The sequence below is a fragment of the Castor canadensis genome, chromosome 1 (genome assembly GCF_047511655.1).
Source record: "Castor canadensis chromosome 1, mCasCan1.hap1v2, whole genome shotgun sequence".
NCBI classification, from domain to species: domain Eukaryota; kingdom Metazoa; phylum Chordata; class Mammalia; order Rodentia; family Castoridae; genus Castor; species Castor canadensis.
This window is the reverse complement of record NC_133386.1, coordinates 115645947-115663858: the sequence shown is the minus strand read 5'-3', so window position 1 is coordinate 115663858 and position 17912 is coordinate 115645947. Positions and strand designations below refer to the sequence as shown.

At 36.3% G+C, this 17912-nt stretch overlaps 1 protein-coding gene across 3 annotated transcripts in view; it reads right to left on the bottom strand.

The window, feature by feature from the left end:
* Nucleotides 1-6361: 6361 nt before the first annotated feature.
* Nucleotides 6362-17912, bottom strand: part of Slc36a4 (solute carrier family 36 member 4) — a 44566-nt gene continuing 33015 nt past the window's right edge. For all 3 annotated transcript variants that reach the window (XM_074081300.1, XM_074081313.1, XM_074081304.1), the window contains 2 exons: nucleotides 13621-13790; nucleotides 6362-10801 (listed from right to left, as the gene is read on the bottom strand). In XM_074081300.1, coding sequence (XP_073937401.1) covers nucleotides 10494-10801; nucleotides 13621-13790 — 478 coding nt within the window. In that variant the 3' untranslated portion in view covers nucleotides 6362-10493. The remainder of the gene's footprint in view (nucleotides 10802-13620; nucleotides 13791-17912) is intronic.

Below are 17912 nucleotides of genomic sequence, written 5' to 3'. Positions count from 1 at the left end.
TTATTGGCATCTATGATAATGTCCTCATTATCATCTCTAATTTTATTATTATGAGTCTTCTCACTCTTTCTCATGGTTAGTTAGGGTAGATGTTGTCCATCTTGTTTATCTTTGAAAAGAACCAGCTCTATGTTGTGTTGATTCTTTGTACTATTCTTCTAGTCTCCATTTCATTAATTCCCGCCCTGATCTTTATGATTTCTTTTTGTCTAGTAATTTTTGGGTTCTCTTGTTCTTATTTTTCTTAGACCTTGAGGAATATTACTCTATTATTTCTCTGATTTTTAAAGGAGAACTGCCTTTTCTATATTGCAGAGGTTCTGGCAAGTTGTGCTCACTTTTCTTTAATTTGGAGAATCTTTTAAATTTCTTCCATGATTTAGTCAATGATCCACTAATAGTTTCTCATGTTATTGATGTCTAATTTTATTCCATTATGATCTGATAGGATACAAGACATTATTTTAATTTTCTTTTATTTGGTAAGACTTGCTTTATAGCCTGCAATGTGATTTATTTTGGAGAACTACTAATAAGAATACTAATAAGAATATGTATTCTGCATCTTTTGGATAGAATATTCTGTAGATGTCATTAAGTGGTGCAGTTTAAATCTGAAGTTCCTTTATTGATTTTTTTGTCTGACAAATCTAGCTATGGATGAGAGTAGGAGTATTGAAGTCACCCACTATTATCTTATGTCCACTAGTGTTTGTTTTATGAAGTTGGGTGCACCAACATTTGGTGCATATAGATTTACAATTTTTTATCTTCCTGATGGATTTGTTCTCTTTATAAATATATATTGTCCCTCCTTATCTCTTCTGACAAAATTTGGCCTGAGGTATATTTTGTCCAATGTAAGTATAGCTATTCCTACTTACTTTCAGCTTCCACTTGCTTGTTCTCCTTTCTTTCACAGTCTGTGTGTCTTTTCCAGTGAGACTTGCTTCTTGTTGACAGCAAATGGTCAGATCTTATTACTTAATCCAATAAGTCAAGGCCATTTACATTTAGGGTTACTATTGAGAGGTGTTTTCTGATTCCTATAATTTTGTTGGTTTTTTCCTGATTGTATTTGTTCTTTTCTTTTGCCCTTATTCAGCTTGGGGTTTGTTGGTTTATTGGGCTGAACATGATTGATTCCTTCCTAATTCTCATGTGTTTGTCTATACGCTCATGAAATTTAGTTTTTCCTCAGCTCTTGTGTTTGTCACTGTCTTATTTATTTATTTCAGTACTGGGGCTTGAACTCAGGACCTCCACCTTGAGCCACTCCACCAGCCCTTTTGTGGTGAAGATTTTTTTTTTTCTAAGATAGGGTCTCATGAACTATTTGCTGGGGCTGGCTTTGAACCACAATCCTCTTGATCTCTGCCTCCTGAGTAGCTAGGATTACAGGCGTGGGCCACCAGCACCTGGCTTTGTGATGTCTTCCTTCCTTATCTGTGTATAGGATTCCTTTGAGTATTTTCTGCAATGCTGGCTTAGTGGTCATGAATTTACTTCTTTATTTCCTCATTGATTTTTAAAAAACAATTTACCAGATATATTATTTTTGGTAGTTATTTACTCTCATGGCCTGAATTGTCACTCTAGGCTTTCCTAGGTTTTGGAGTTTCTGCTGATAGGACTGATGTAATTCTCCTGTTTTTGCCATTGTAACTAAGTTGACATTTTTCTCTTGCAGTTTTCATATCCTTTCTTTGTTGCCTAGACTTGGCATTTCAACTATAATGTAGCAGAGAGAGATTATTTTCTGATCCCATCTATTTGGGGTTCTATATGCCTCCTGTACTTGGATGTCCATAACTTTCCCTACATATGGTAATTTTTCTGCTGTAATTTCATCAAATACCTTTCCCATGCCTTTAGTTCATATCTCAGCTACTTCTTTATTGTGTCCCAGAGTTCTTGAAAATTGTGTTTATTCTAAGTATTTTTTTGGCTACTGGAATGCAGTATTTCCTCTACCATTAATTCTGATATTCTTTCTTCTGTATGGTTTTGTCTACTGGTGATCATTTCCACTGTCTTCTATTTAGTTCATTGAATTTTTCATTTCCAACATTTCTGTTTCCTTTTTTTTTTCAGAACCTCAATATTCTTGCCAAACTTCTTGTCCTTGTGCTGACATTTTTATCTGGGCATTTGACTTCTGAGTTCCTTACTTCATTCATCAGTTTGTTTGAATCATCTTTATGGCAGCTGATCATTTTGTAAAGTATAGTTTTGAATTCTTTGGTATTGCAGCCAAAAGAATGTCTGAATTCAACTATGAAGTTTTGGAGGAAACATATTGCTTTATTTTTTCATATTGCTTGTTTCTACATTGTGATTTTAGCATCTGTTGGGATGTAGATTTCCTTGTTTTATTTGTTTGTTTATTGATGGATTGAGTCTTCTTAGTGGACTCTTGGTGTCACAATCCATGCTATCACTCAAAAGAGAGCAGGCAATGTTTATGAAATTTCAAAAGCACATCAGATATTTAGCTGTAATATAAAACAATTGGAAACAACACCACCCCCAATAAGGTCACAAATGAATACTTGTAGGATACAGTGAGAGTTTAAAACTTACTAAATCTATAAGTATTTATAATTAAGTGCTAAAATGAATGAGGGGTGGGGAAAGGAAAAGGGAGAGAAGCAAACTATGAAAGAGGAACAGAATATGAGGTGGAAACACTAGAATAATAATTAAAGAGAACAGGGCAAAGTGAGACTAGCAAAAGACAGGACAGTCAAAATAGAAAAAAGAAAATAAAGGAAAAGAATGAAACAGAAACTGTTTAATTTTTCCTCTCTAAATTTCTAAGAAGTTTTATTAATGCAGTCTGTTAAAGGGCTGAGCCCTGACCTGTCTTCCCTTTTGGGTTGGATGCAGGACAGTGTTCCCCTGTAAGAAAGCCTGAGGGTGTAGGAAATACAGGGTTGGTTTACCACTGTAAATAAATTCCAGAGTAATGGCTGCTGGCCACCAATTTCTCTGTCTCTCTGGAGGTGTACAAAGTGCTCAAGACAATTCAGCTTGCACTGGCTGGGCAAGGCACAGGACTCCAATCGATCCTGACTGCCTTAGTCTCACAAGTCTGTCTCAGCACAGACACCTTGCTTCTCCTTTCTTCTTAGGTCAGAGTTTGTGATGCAGCTCTGCCTCTGCCTCCACCACAGTTCTCACGCACATCTCTGCCATTATTGCTTTGGTCCTAGACTCTGCAGCTGGGCTCCTACTGGCACTTCCCACCCAAGTAGATTCTGTTGGTGAATCTGAGATCAAGTTGTTAGCGTAGGCAATAGAGGAGAAAGTCCTTAGATTATAGATGCTGGGCTCCTTTGTGGGCAATGTGATATGTCAGTCTCCTGTCTTTTTTTTTTTTTTTTTTTGAGTGCCAGTTGGTGTGTTCCTGTGGATCCTTATGAGGCTTATTTTCCTTGCTTTAGCCCCACCTCGGGGGACGGACTCTTTCCCCCTCCCTACCATTCTGCTCAACAATCCATGTGAGAATTTGTTGTTTCTTTTATAAATCTGAAGTTCAATATTTTTGGATTCCACCTGAACTCTATTGTTTACTGCTGCCTTTCCTTGCTTGTTTTCCTCACTACTCTTCTCTCTCTGATCCATGAACCTGATGTTTTTGTTTCAGATTCATGGAGACACAGGAAAGTGCTGGGTATCTCTCCGATCCACCATCTTAACTCTCTCCCTAAGCTTAATCAATAACTAAGGATTAGCCAAGAAAAAAAAAATAGGGGAAAAAGTAGAGGAAAATCATGTTAGCATTTAGAAGTGACAGTCACACAGATGAAACATAGACTGTGTGGTGTGTTTGTGGTGTCATTAGCCATTTGGTGTTGCTGTAACTGATAGGATGAGGCCTGCAGAAACTTAGGCCTGCTAGTGTGCTTACTGAGGAGCTTGGTCTTTGTACAGCCACAGTTGGGGAAGGACAGAGGAAGTAAGAAAGGACGGTGACAAGATCAGGTTTTTGAGTACCTTTCTATGCCTCTGTGGAGTATTTTCATGTTTTGGAGGTACAAATACAAGAAAGCCTGCAGGTAAACCATGAAAGATCCCGTCCTGCCTCTGTGTTTGTGTGTTTGTGTGTGTGTGTGTGTGTGTGTGTGTGTGTGTTTACTTTCCTATACTACTTTAGACTTACTAAATCTTGATCCACCTTCAACACACCTTCCCCACACACACATACTCAGTGCAGGTGGGGTGTTCTGTTCCCAGTCCCTATCCTTGAGCACTGATTAAGGTCCAGCATAGAGAATAACAAGATGGCCTCCTAACTTCTCAGAAAGAATAACATACTAATTTTAGTTTGAGAAACAATTTATTATCAGGTACCAGCTTGTCCTGTTTCATAGTACCAAAACACTGTAAAGTATATTCACGGCAGGGATACATTGAGAAACCATTTTGAACACCAAACTTGAATATTAAACTGTAAAATAGGTACAGTATGTGTTGGGGGGGATACTAGTGGGGGAATGGGGAATGCAGATTAAGGTAAAGGTATATGGTTGATAGACTTCACATACTTATATGAAATAGAGCAAAGAAACCTCTTGCAATTGCTTTAAGTGGGACTGGGAAGGGGTTGAGGGGGAGAGATGGGGGAGGTGATCTAACCAATGTACAATAGAAGCCTAATTGCCATTGTCACTATGTATCCACCCCTGTATAATGAATATATACTAATAAAAAATTTATAACAAAAAAAAGCTGCTGGAAAGTGCAATGAATTGGGTCCTAGCTGGAAAGTATAATGAATTGGGTCCTAGCTGATAGTTTTTGTTACAGTGAGCAAAATACAAATAGGTGTACAGATAATTGATAAATTAGGATAGATTGTTTATTCTTATGTTCAGATATGCCATTCCTTATGGACATAAACATATCTTCCAGAAAATCTTTTTTAAAAAAAGCCTGATTGCCTCATACTATTTCAAGTCACCAGACAAACCTACCTTTACAGCAAAACTGAACCAAGTCTGCTCCTCAAAAACAAATGCATGTTTTTCCCCCCCAGGAAACCTTCCCCAGTAGTCCACGGACGCTTGAAACGTAAACCCCATTACTCTATATACAAAATTTAAGTACAATTACTCTAAATCTTTTACATTTGAAAAAAGCAATATTACATAGCAGCCATATTTTTCCTTCAGCAAATATTCTTTAGGGATTATCATTACAGTTACAACTCTATGTACCTAGTCCTATCCCTACCTTCAAAGATATATAAGGTATATGCTAGTATACATATTAAGGAGCTTGAGGAGCTATACACACACACACATAAATAGATGGATAGATATAGAGATAGAGATATATATTGTTCTTTGTGTTCCTTCTGTTGCTTATCGGGAGCATGTACAACTTATAAAAGCTTTGTTTGCTGTTGTTGTTTGGTGCATTTACCTCAACTTGCTCTCTACTTCTGAGCTATATCCCCAGTCCTAATAAGATAGTCCAAACTATTTCCCTCCTACCTAATCACTTAAAAATAGTGAAACCAATTTCTTTATCCTAACACTATTAAGACACACTTTATTTAGAATACTATCTTAACATTTTCTGCAAGTCTCTTGTCTCAGTCCAAAATCATATTTTTAGAGCTGCAATTAAATATTAATTTTCATTTCCCAAATTATTAGTCTTCAGCATAACTTCAGTATAATTAGTACAACTCTTCATTGTATTCTAGAATAAGACATCATCATTTATGACCTCTGTACTCAGAACACTTAGGTCACTTCCAGTTTTCATGAGACCTAATGCTGCAGATGCAACAGAGAATCTCTTCTGATAAACTGGGACGTCCTGTGGGAAGCTCCCCAGGGCCGAATCCCTCAGAAAAAGGTAGAAATTCCTTTGTGGTCTCTGATACATGGTTGGCATGCTGATTTCCAGTTTTATAATGCAAGCAAAATGTTGCTACACCTTTTTTTATCCAAGAAATTTGAATTTTTTTTTTCTACCAAAATGTTACTATTTTCTCTCTCAGTTCTTTTTTTAAAAACATAGAAACTGTACGCATTTATGGGGTTCCAGGGCATTTCAATACATGTAATATTATATTTGAATATTATAAAATGTTCAAAACAGGGAACTGCCATTCATCACCTTAAATGTTTATCATTTTCTGGATAACATTTAGTAACTTTTGTTCTAGATATTTTTTGAAATTAAGACAGTGATAAATTAAATCATGAATGCTAACCCTGCAGTCACCACAGGAATTTCAGATCACAGTTCTGAGGGTGTCCTCTCATTCTTAGTCAACTTCTGCTCTTAAATCTTAAGAGATATTTAACATCAACTTCCAACATGACAAAGAATCAACCATAAAGAATGACTACAATATTATTTATTATGAGAATATTATACTGCTGCCATTTTCAACTTAGACATTTATCAATGGCATTTAACCATACAAAAGATAACTGCAAGCAAAACAATTGTATTTTATTAAAAACTGAAAAGTTACAGTACAGACTTTTTCATATTCTTTTACAAAGAAAAATGAAAGAACTGACTCAAGCTCAATGATATTTAGTTTTCAGTCAAACTAACAAAACCATTTTTGAAAACCATGAAAATCTATAACCTGATTTATTCAGGGTATAAACACATATTTTTCTCTCAGCAAGAAAACTCCAATGCAGTAGTTTTAGAGTGATCTGTTCAGTACAGCTGGGTTAGTTTAAATAGCAAATTACTATTTCTATTTCATGCGTGTGTATGCACATGTGCAAGTACAAAGTAGCCAATTTTAATAATAAACATGAAGGATCAGAGTACTCTGTCATTTTACTATTCATAGGGCAATAAATACCATTTCTTAATCCTATTTTTTAATCTCTTAGATCAAAACCAACCAGTTTCAGAATGGTGTGTGGCTAGCACATATTACATGAAACAATTCTGGCTAAGTATTAACTATCGCATTTAGCCATTTAGTGTTAGAAGATACCCTTATCGCATTCAGCCATTTAGTGTTAGAAGATACCCTATTTTACCTATTAGATCACTTTATCCAGTTTTCTTAGAAAGGGGAAGCTAGTTGAATCAAAGTGATTAAAATAAACCCACTTTTAAGCCAGGCCTGGTGGTGTATATCTGCAATCCCAGCTACTCAGAAGACACAGGCAGGATGATTATGGTCCCAGGCAAGCCAGAGAAAAAGCAAGACCCTATCTAACAACAAACAGACAAACAAACAAACAAACAAAGGGCTAGCAGTATGGCTCAAGAGGTAGAGCACCTGCCTAGCAAGTCTTTACAAAAAATAATAGTAATAAAAGTAAAAATAAATTTAAAAATTTAAACCCCATTTTAAAAACTTATTTTACATTGTCAACACTGCACATTTTTACGATGTTACTGTATTTCTCAACAGACAGTCTTTATTGAGCCACTGGTATTATTTAAATAATTTTATTTATTATTTCCATAGCTCTATTCCTATGTCCTCCCTCTTAAATGAAGAATAAGAAGCGAGGACAAGATGACATTTTTAGGGTACATGCTGTCAGTAAACAAATGCACTACTCAGATACTGTGTTGACTCTAAGGCAAAGACATGAGATGTGACCATTAAGGTATGGTAAGACCTATGATTTTCCACCCCTAAAAATGGCATTTACATAGGACTTTAGCATCTTACAGTACTTTGAAGTATAACTATTATGAAAATACTGAATAAAATCAAAACCTGCTACAAAATTTACAGCACATACACTATCATAGCTGCTCGTAAAAACGTACTGCGTTGTCTGAGTTGGAAATGATTTTAATAAAGAATCCCATAAGGCAGAACTAAAGCATAATGTGGCATTTGCTAATACAGTACTTGCTTCCTTTTGCAAATACCATGTAAACTGGTCTTTAACCAACAAAAAACAATCCCTAATTTTTGTTTCTTGAATTGTGAAGAAATCTGGCCATGTGAGGAAAAGATCCTCTGACAGCAAATCTGCGAACCAGTGCACCAACAAGTTGACTGGAATGCTGACAACTCTTTTGGGTAAGGGAACAGAGGGAACTGGTTTGTGACAGCTCATCACAGGTAACACAGCTTTTCTTCACTCACCCACGCAGGTGGCTCTCAGACAAGGTTCACCTTTCAGAAGAGTCTTCATGGTGGTAACAGAGAAATGCTGAGGTCATCCTAGTCACAATGTGATGGATCAAACGACGGCAGATATGGAATTTGACAGGTGTAATTGCTCTCATTTCTCCAGGCTCCAGAACAAAAGCAACAACCGACAGAATCAAAGTATCTTTAGAGGATGTTAGACTCATTAAAACTAAATATCAGAGAAAATATTGTCAAAAGTCCTTAGTAAGAGTGCACTTACACTTTGCCTCTAAATAATGTTTCTTGTTAAGGATTAAAACTTTCTCCTTTTTTAGCCCTTCTTCCTTTCTGCATTTCAACTGTTTTCTTGTATTTAAGGTTTTGTAATTGAGTGACTTTGATATTGGATGTTGATTCAATTCAGCCTTCTCACTGAATAAGAAAGCCTCCTTGACAATAATGCTCAAGATGTGTTTGCACTGAATTTACAAATTACTTATTGCTATGATCAACTATTCAAAATTTAATTGCATTTAATTCCACAAGGAAATAAACAGGTACAAAGATAAAACTGTGCACAGACTAGCCATACCATATAAAGACAGGTGACAAAAACCTAATACTGCTTTCTATTAAGTAATGATTTTCAACTCATTTTATACCAAGTTATAAATTTTTAAATGTCTACTTCATTCTTGGATTCAACACTATACAATCTTAGTACAACTGAGATACTTTTCCTATGACCTCTTTAACATTCTCCTAGTGTGCTAAAGACTCAATGTAACAAATTTAATATAAAATTATGACAATTATTGGTAATATCTAATATAAATGTTTAAAAATGTATTCTTATGAATTTGTACCAAAATAAAGCTTCTGATGTATCTGTAGGCTCATATTTGATGACCAGTTAATGATGTAAGCAAAAAATACCTGAATAAGTTAACATTTACGTACAAAAATAGAGAATATATACAGTGAGCTTAATGGCATCTCATAGAATTATATATTAGAATACTATATTTATCAAGCTGATTAAAAAGTTCATGATTTAAAGTGTGAATCTTTTTAGATTATCAGGAGACAATCCTATTCTGAATGCTTTAAAAGCTTAGTAATTTTTCATCTTCCCCATCAAATGAGATTTGTGTGCTTGAAAAATATGGAGTAATAGCAGGTACTTCTCTGGAAGATGCCTGGAGTGTCTCAATATTAGAAAGTTTGTTGTTGTTTAGGAAAGAACCTAAGCATGCATTTCATAGTTCTTTTATCCTGCACATCCAGATCAGTAAAAGACTGTGGTAAGGAAAGCCACAAGGTTGGAAAGAGTCCACAAATCACGTATTTTGTCAAAATAACTATTTTCTGCCTACAAAACCAAGGAAAGTTAAGAAACACAAGGAGAACTCAAGTCATAAACACTGTAACTGGGCTTGTTCTACCAGCCAGCAGTTACACCAATTAGTGTCTCGATTCTGTTTCAAAGACAACTACTTCTTTCTTTTCTGAGGTTTATGAAGCCATAGTGCAAAATTATTAGAAACAGAATTAAATAGACTCAACACTAAAACAGAACATAATTGATTCTTCTTCGATGTGATGTGAAAAACAAATTCTTGGCCTGGGAATCAGATCAGGTTTTCTTGATCTCAAGGCTGAGAGGTCTTGAACAAGTTACTTCACCTTTCTGAGACTATTTCCTCCAACGGCAAATAAGATGGTTGTACTGGATAAACTTCAAAGGCCTGTCAAATCTGACTGAAACACTAAGTCAGAATCTGGCCTAGTGCTTCTCAAATGGTATGAAGAACAATTACCATCACAGTGCAGCATTAAAATAATTCCAAGTTGGAGGATTTTCTGATGCTTGTATTATGATTAGTCGGAGTTTTCTACACTTGCTGCAGCTAATAATAAGTATTGTTTATCTAATAAAAACATAACAAATGCACTTTATATTATACATAAAGTCTACTTTGACATTCACTTGGATGGTCTGGAAAAATTGTGTATTTATATAGCCTTATTTAATTCCCTTATAGTTGAAATCCTGTACCTTCTCAACTCAGCAGCAAAAGAAGAACACAGGGAGAAGAGAGGTAAATTTGGGTTAAAGTGTTTATATGAAGAATAATAGAGTGCTTTTATTCTTTAATTTTTTATATTTGAAATTTAAAAATGAACTTTTAAAAACTATATACCTAATGCATAAAACCAAGGGTCTCTAATGGTACAGCACTGCTGTGAAAGACTTAGTTTACTATCCAGTCTGAATGCTCTACCAACCCAACAGTGTACTCGGCACTATTTTTAAGAACACGGCAATGTATTTTCTGGCTCTTCTTTTAACAATTTTCAGAACTGAGATAGTAGCAGAGGACTCAGAGCTCTGCTTCTTCTACCTCAAGCCAGAGGCTAAGCATGTTGAAGTCGTATTTGGAGGAGGGCTTGGTTGAGTGCCAGATGCAACCTTAGGACTAGGATAAATAATCTCTTCAACAGTTACATATGTACCTAGCAAGAAGCCAACAATTCCAGTGAATGCTATAGAAGTATTTTTCAGGACCATCCATATGTTGTAATGCTCCTTTGAAAATGTAAGGATTTCAACCAGAGGTGGTAGGATCAGGGCCAACGTGCTGCTGCTCACAGCTCCAACAAAGGAAATCACAATGTCTAAACGAGGAATGAGAATTGCTCCAGCACCTAGAAAACAGAAATACATGCTCTTCTAAATTTAAATGTTTGGCACTAATTACATGAATACTAAATGTAGATCTTTTCAATACAGTAAATGTAATTAACAGAAGTCAGATTCTAAACTACTGCTTGTGGAAAAATATTTTGCTCTGAGTGATGAAAGAAAACAAACTAGAACAGAGAGTGATCTTTCCTGGACTTTCACTTGTGAACAGTTTAACTTTATTTTTCCGCTGTAAGTTCAGGTAGTTTATTTCCAAAGCATTTCCATTATTCTGCCTCCTACACAGCTCATTCTACAATACACAAAAGAGGGTGGTATGGTTTGAGTAAGTAAGAGATAGTTTACAATAGAATTCCAATTAACTGATATAAAAGCAACAATGGAAACAGCAAATCACAGTTATGCAAACACCACTATAATCACTGAGCAAGAAGAGTTGCTGAAGGAGACTAAAACTTGTGGTCAAAAACTGGATGAGTTAGATATGGTGGTGCACAACTTCAAGCCTAGCACTAGAGAGACTAAAGCAGGAGGACTGCTAGTCAAGGCCAGCTTGGGCTACACAGCAAGATGCTGTCTCCAAAAAGTCAAAGGCCTAGGATGTGGTTCAGTGGTATAGCACTTGTCTAGCATGCCCAAGGACCTGGATTGGATCTCCAACCCTACAATGAAAAAAAAACTGAATGAGATAAGGATATTTACAAACTCTAAAAGTATCTTCCCTAACACACTAATGATAAAAGGAAAACAGTTCTTTGGAGTACAGAAATATGTCAGAGACCACCTTAACCAAATTATCAAAGCTAACATAACCAATAAGAGATAGGGGCACTGGGATGTAGTACCTAGCATCAGTCTTGTGGTATTTTTGCTAAACGTGCCTAACTTTAAACCAGGTGTGGTGCTATACATCTGTAATCCCAGTACTTGGGAGGATAAGACAAAAGGACCACAAGTTTGAGGCCAGCCTGGAATATAGAGTCAGACTGTCTCAAAAAAAGAAGAAAAAAAAAAAAGCTTAATTTCAATCACAAGAAAGCACCAGAAAAATCCAAACTGAAGGAAATTCTACAAAACTACTGGCATTTCAAAAGCATCAAGATCCAGAAAGGCAAGGACTATCAAGATTAGAAGAAAGTAAGAAGACATGACAACTAAATTAAAGTGGAACCTCAGATTCAATCCTGGACCAGAAAAGGCTATTACTGGCAAAGCTACAGTAAGGTCTATAAATTGTAGCATTGTATCCATGCTATTATCCTGGTTTTAGTAACTGCATTATGGTTGTACACCTGTTAACATCAGAGGAAGTTAAGTAAAGGGTTTATAGTAACTCTACTTAATTTGACAACTTTCCTATCTAAATTACCTCAAATTGAAGTGATTTTTTTCAGTAAGTCAAGTTGTGCTTAAAAAGTAATATTAGAATTTCTTTGTGTTTGGAGCCTTCCAAACCCTCTTTTCTAGCTCTTCATGAACTATGTGAGTTGTTATAAACTACAGTCACTTTACTGTACCATAGAACATGAGAATTTACTCCTCCTACCTAATGGCATACTCCAGTATTGTGAGCAGGATTATCTTTCCAAGTCATTCACAAGTTTTCTGTAAGTTTTAATCTGCTGCTTTCTTGATGGTATCTTGATCTTACCAAAAGGTACCCACAGCAGATGTGCAAAAACCTAGTCTTATATTCTTTCTTCAATTCATCCTTAAATCATCTGCTGAGTGGTTTACTGAGGGTTTGGAGTTTGTTCCTCTGGAAGCTGTGGACATTACCGGTGCCTCCAGACATAATCCTGCCACCATGCTGCTTCTCTGACGTCCAATTACGCAGCTGGCAGCTGTCCATGCTGGTCTCCCATTGCTACCATTTTCTCTCTAATCCTTGTTATCCTGCTCTGTATTTCTAAGTCCATTTCCTTTTGTTTCTCAACACTTCTACCTTCTTTGTCTTTTACTAAACTTTCTGTGAGGTATCGATATGTCTATACCTATACATACAGTTTAATTTGTCCTTTTTGTAATTTAATCTTGATTTGCAGTCTACTGGTTTCTCTATTTGTTAATTTTTGTTCATGAGTTTTTTAATCCCTTCTCCTTGTAATTCTCTCTGTTTTTCAAGAGGATGTAGGATTAATTTGGAACTAAGTTACCACTGTATTTTTCATAGAAACTGAAGCTATTACTTACCATTTTCTGTTCAAATTGTTTTGGAAGCTAGTCATAAAACTGTTTTGAAATTACAAATCTAACTTCATACCTATATGGCTAAAAGTCAGATAAGGCCAGATAAACATAACCAGAACCTCACCATCCAAAACAACTTTCCATCTGAAATCTAGTTTTTCTCAGTGATCTTTTTCAATATCCAAGCTATCAGTAGTAAATTAAGAGAAATAACACTGGAAACCATCTGGAGGAACACTGTGTAACTGTAGCATTTACACGCTTAATTCTATCATCAGACACTTTTAAGTCATGTAATAGTATAATTACAGTGAGATAAATCCATTCTGTAAAACATTACATAAGCAACAAATCTTTGTTACAGAAAAGGCTCAATATTTGATGTTATTAGTATACTTTCACCAAACCAAACATATAAAACTCAAATGAACAAAAACAATAAATCAAGGGATAGTTTAGTCATTACAAAAATTCACTACAGGATTATGTTTTAAATAAGTTGTCCTGTATCATCTATACACAACTAGGTGAATAAAATTGTTTTTAAAATAATAAAATATGTAATTTAAGCAGCTTCACTTTAATAAATGCAACAATAAAAACTGTGATATAAATATGTAATGATACTTACAAGTAATACTAACCAAGAGGGACCTTATCCCAAATTCACAGATTTGCTTCCATTTAGCATGAAATTTGGATGTGACTCCAGGAATAATGATCTCTGCTGGAACATAGAACTGAATTGAATATGTCACAAAAATGCCAAAGGAATATAGAATTTTCACCAATTGATATAACCTGTTGAAAAAAATTCAAAATTTAGTAATTCTTAGTATCAGTCTAGTTTTCCTCTTTTTTATTTTTATAAAGTAAACAAGAAATACAGAACCCAAACTTAGGACAGAACCTATTAACCAAAAATGCTTAGTTGTTAAAAAAAAAAAAAAGCCAAGTGATCTCCCCTAAATGTCTAATGATACACATTTAACTCACTTTGAGGAGCCTCAAAGGTTGGAATGTGGTTCACAAAAATTTGGAACATATTATTTGAAGAGTTTATTTTGTGCTCAGCCAGTATTCTGAGACTACACTCAGTCCCATGAAGAACAAATGCTTTTTCAACTTTCTTTTTAAAAATTGAGGTATACCTGTATGTCTTTGAAATTCTGAGTCATAATCTCAGTGGTCTACATGTGGAAGAAAAACTTCCTATCAAACTCTGAGTTACATAGTTCTCCTTATTTAAAAATCTCAGTAGGCATGTCATTAGTTGGAGAAATGCCATGAATCCTAAGTCCAAAAGGAAGACATCTAATGGTTCATCCTGCAAAGTTCTCTAAATTATCTGTATGACCTTGGTGTTAAATCACACTCATCAGGGAAATACAGTTGTTGGGTTATTGCTCTGTCCAAGTAAATTCACCACTTTGATGCTCAGTATTTCAACACTGCATAGCAATTTCCAGTTCTATAAATATCCTTAGATTTCTTTAGTTACTTATTATTTATATCTTTTATTATTGATTTTTGTGTGATACATAAAAGTTGCACACATTTAGAGGGTACAGTGTGGTATTTCAGCACATGTACATGATGTGTGATGATCTTTAGATCTCTATCTTGTTGATAGCCTCCTCTCAAAGCCTAGCATGCATTTCTTGATAAAGACCTTGGTAAAGTTCCTTCAGCAAAAGATGACTTTTTCAATATTGAAAATCACAGGGCTTAGAAGAACATTACAGACTGATGATGCCCTTGGGTTACCAATAATAAAGTGTTGCATTTTTAGTATGTTAATACTTTCCAACAATCAAAAGAAATATCCAATCACTCTTATTTTTTAAAGAAACAAACTAAAAAAGGAGACCATGCTGTGGCATTAAGGGCTGTAATGAAAACACGTTTTGTTTCAGCAGAAATATCACTGATAGCCACAATTTTCCCATCTATGAGTTACTTTTATTTTATTTAATTTTTTGTGGTACCGGATGCTGAACCCACTTTCTACCACTTGGGTCATTTCCCTTCCCCATTGTTTGTATTTTGAGATATGGTCTAGCTAATTTTCCCTGGCTGGTCTCAAACTCACAGAATCCTCCTGCTCCTACCTCCTGAGTAGCTAGGATTGCAGGTATCAGCCACTATACCCTACTCCCACCTATAAGCTCTAAAAACAAATGCTATCATTTTAAAAGGCTACAAACTATTCCACTTTGGGTAAAATGGTTAATTGGACTTTAAGCTTACATTAGACTTAAGGCAGTAAGGATTATAACCAGTTCTCTAACTGATGGCCAAATCAGTAAGTTTCCTTTTGTAACAACATAGTAATCATAGGCATGAGAAGAAATAAGGCTTAGTAGAAATACAGCATGTAAGAAATAAAGGAATTCTTTAGGCTATCAAAAATAAACCTTAATTTTAAATTAGCTAAGGATGCATTTCTCAGCTTGAGGCTTAAAAGTTAAATAACTCTAAATTCAAGTTATTGAAAATATACAAACTAAAACCAAAAGATTGGTGGTTCACAGGCTCTGATATGCAATTGCAGAGAATTAAATGAATGCTCTCATTAATTTATTACTAATTTAAAAGAATTGCATTGCTTTTTGAAGCTCACTTCCAAAGTTCCTAAGACTTGAGACTGTTTTGGTCTTCTCTATACAGGCCTGCAATGCATTTAGTAGGTGACACATATTAACGTTAATTAATCATATGGACACCTTACATTTAAAAACCCAACTTGGGAAATCGGTTGTTGGCTGATTCTTTCTCTCGAGGTTGAATACAGAAGTTAGCCTTGAAATACTTGATAACTCACTTTCCCTCTTTGTTCTTTCATCAAAGTCAGGTTGAGAATCTTGACAGCTTAGCTCTGTCAAGAGGAAAAGTCACACCAACGGAGGACTAGCTATAATCCAGTAACCATCTTCAACATGTTCCCTAGAACATAAGCTTTACCAAGGCTTTTATCTGTTCCCTCAGTATCTCTAGAGTGAAGAGAACTTGGGACATACTCAGCATGCAGTAAATACCTGTTGGATTAATGAATGACTTTGGTAGACACCCTTCATTTCAAGTCTAACATAATTCATACCAGCCATCTTCATACCAGAGGCAGTTTGCACCAGATCCCGCATTACAGGCAACTTTAATATCAGAAGTCGATTACTAAGAGGTTGTGAGGATATACGAATCTTCTTTTTCAGTGTCCTCACATTTACTTAGATAGTTATTACTGACTGACTGATTTGGTGCCTCTTGGTGAATCCACTCTTTCCTAAATACCTTCACGTAGGTGCCAACCTCCTTGAGCTTGGCCCACTGACTACCAGGACATCACGGATGGCAGCTGGATTTCTTGCCACTACACATCAGTTTTTTCCCACACTGTTCAGACTCCGATCTCTAGCAGGCTACAGATAGGGACTCAGACTTGTGCTGCCCACCTGTTACCCCAGCTAGCAGAAAGCACAAATAGGAGGATCAAGGTCATAAAGGGAGGCCCTATCCCAAAATCGACCAACATGAAAAGGGCTCTCGGAGTGGCTCAAATGGTAGAGCACCAGTGTAGAAAGCGTGAGGTCCTCAGTTCATCCCTCCCGTACAGGGGTGGGGGAAGCACAAAACGAACGTGAAGAAATGAAACTACAACAAAAAGAAACAAAGAAAAGTCTCTGCTCCTATGAGGTATGTCATCACCTGAGAGGCCTCCTTAAGACAGAACACAAATGCTATTTGCTATTCCTTCTGCTTACGACATGCTCCCAGCACTTTTAGCTTAAAGACAGGGTCTCCTGTTTTTACCTGGGGTATTCTGGACAGTGATCCTCCTATTTGTGCCTTCTGTGTAACTGGGATTATAGGAATGAACTACCACATGGAGCTTTTATGTTGAGATGGCGTCTTGCTAACTTTTTGCCAGGCTGGCAGCACACCCTCTCAATCTTCATCTCCCAAGTAGCTGGGATTACAGATGTGAGCCACCACACCCAGCCTAAAAGGTGCAGTGTTTAACAGTAGAGCACAAACTGATGCTGTGCTGAAAGTAGGCCATTTGTGGTACTGCCCCCAGGGGAACTGCCTTTTTCTTTCCTCTGCTATTTCGGTTACTGCTATACTTTGGTAAGTGTGCCCCAGAGGCCCATGTAGTACAAGCTTAGTCCCCAGCTTGGGACTTTTAGGAGGCTGTGAAACCTGTAAGAGGTGGGGTCTTGTGGGACGTCTTCAGGTCATGGGGGGAGGCTGCCTTTGAAGAGGCAGAGGAACACAGCCCCTTCCTCTTCAACTTTCCCACTGCTGGGCCCTGAGGTGAGTGGGTGGCTTCGCTTTGCTGTCTCTCATCATGATGTGTTGCCTCAACACAGGTTCAAAGCAACAGAGCCAATTACTCATGGACGGAAATTTCTAAAACTGAAAGCCAAATAGATTTTTCCTTACTTTTTCACTTTATAAGTTTATTATCTGAGGTATTGGTTAAAACAGAAAGTAAGTTATTTTACAGAGAAACTTGGAAAAACACTGCTAAAACACTACTTGATTAGGACTAGAGGTGCTGTCTTGTTCACATGGGGAGTGCTTTTAAACCTGAACAGTATTCAGTAATTCTGCACCAAGTGCCTCCCGGGTGTGAGTCATCGTCTAGATGGCAGGACGATGGGGAACACAGACCTGGAAGGTGCAGAGCCCATCCTCGCACGCTAAGGTTCTATCCAGCTCAGAATCATGAATTTGCCTCATTATCACCTTTAAATCACACTCTTCACTTCACATGCCAAATTTATTACGTTGAACAGTGTTGCTCATAAACAGTTTTTTAAAGAGATATGTCAGTGAGATTGAGAATATCAATAACTTGGAGCTTCTCTAAGCCACACTTCCTTTACCCTAGTGTTTCTCTCCAATTCAATCTTTCCTTGA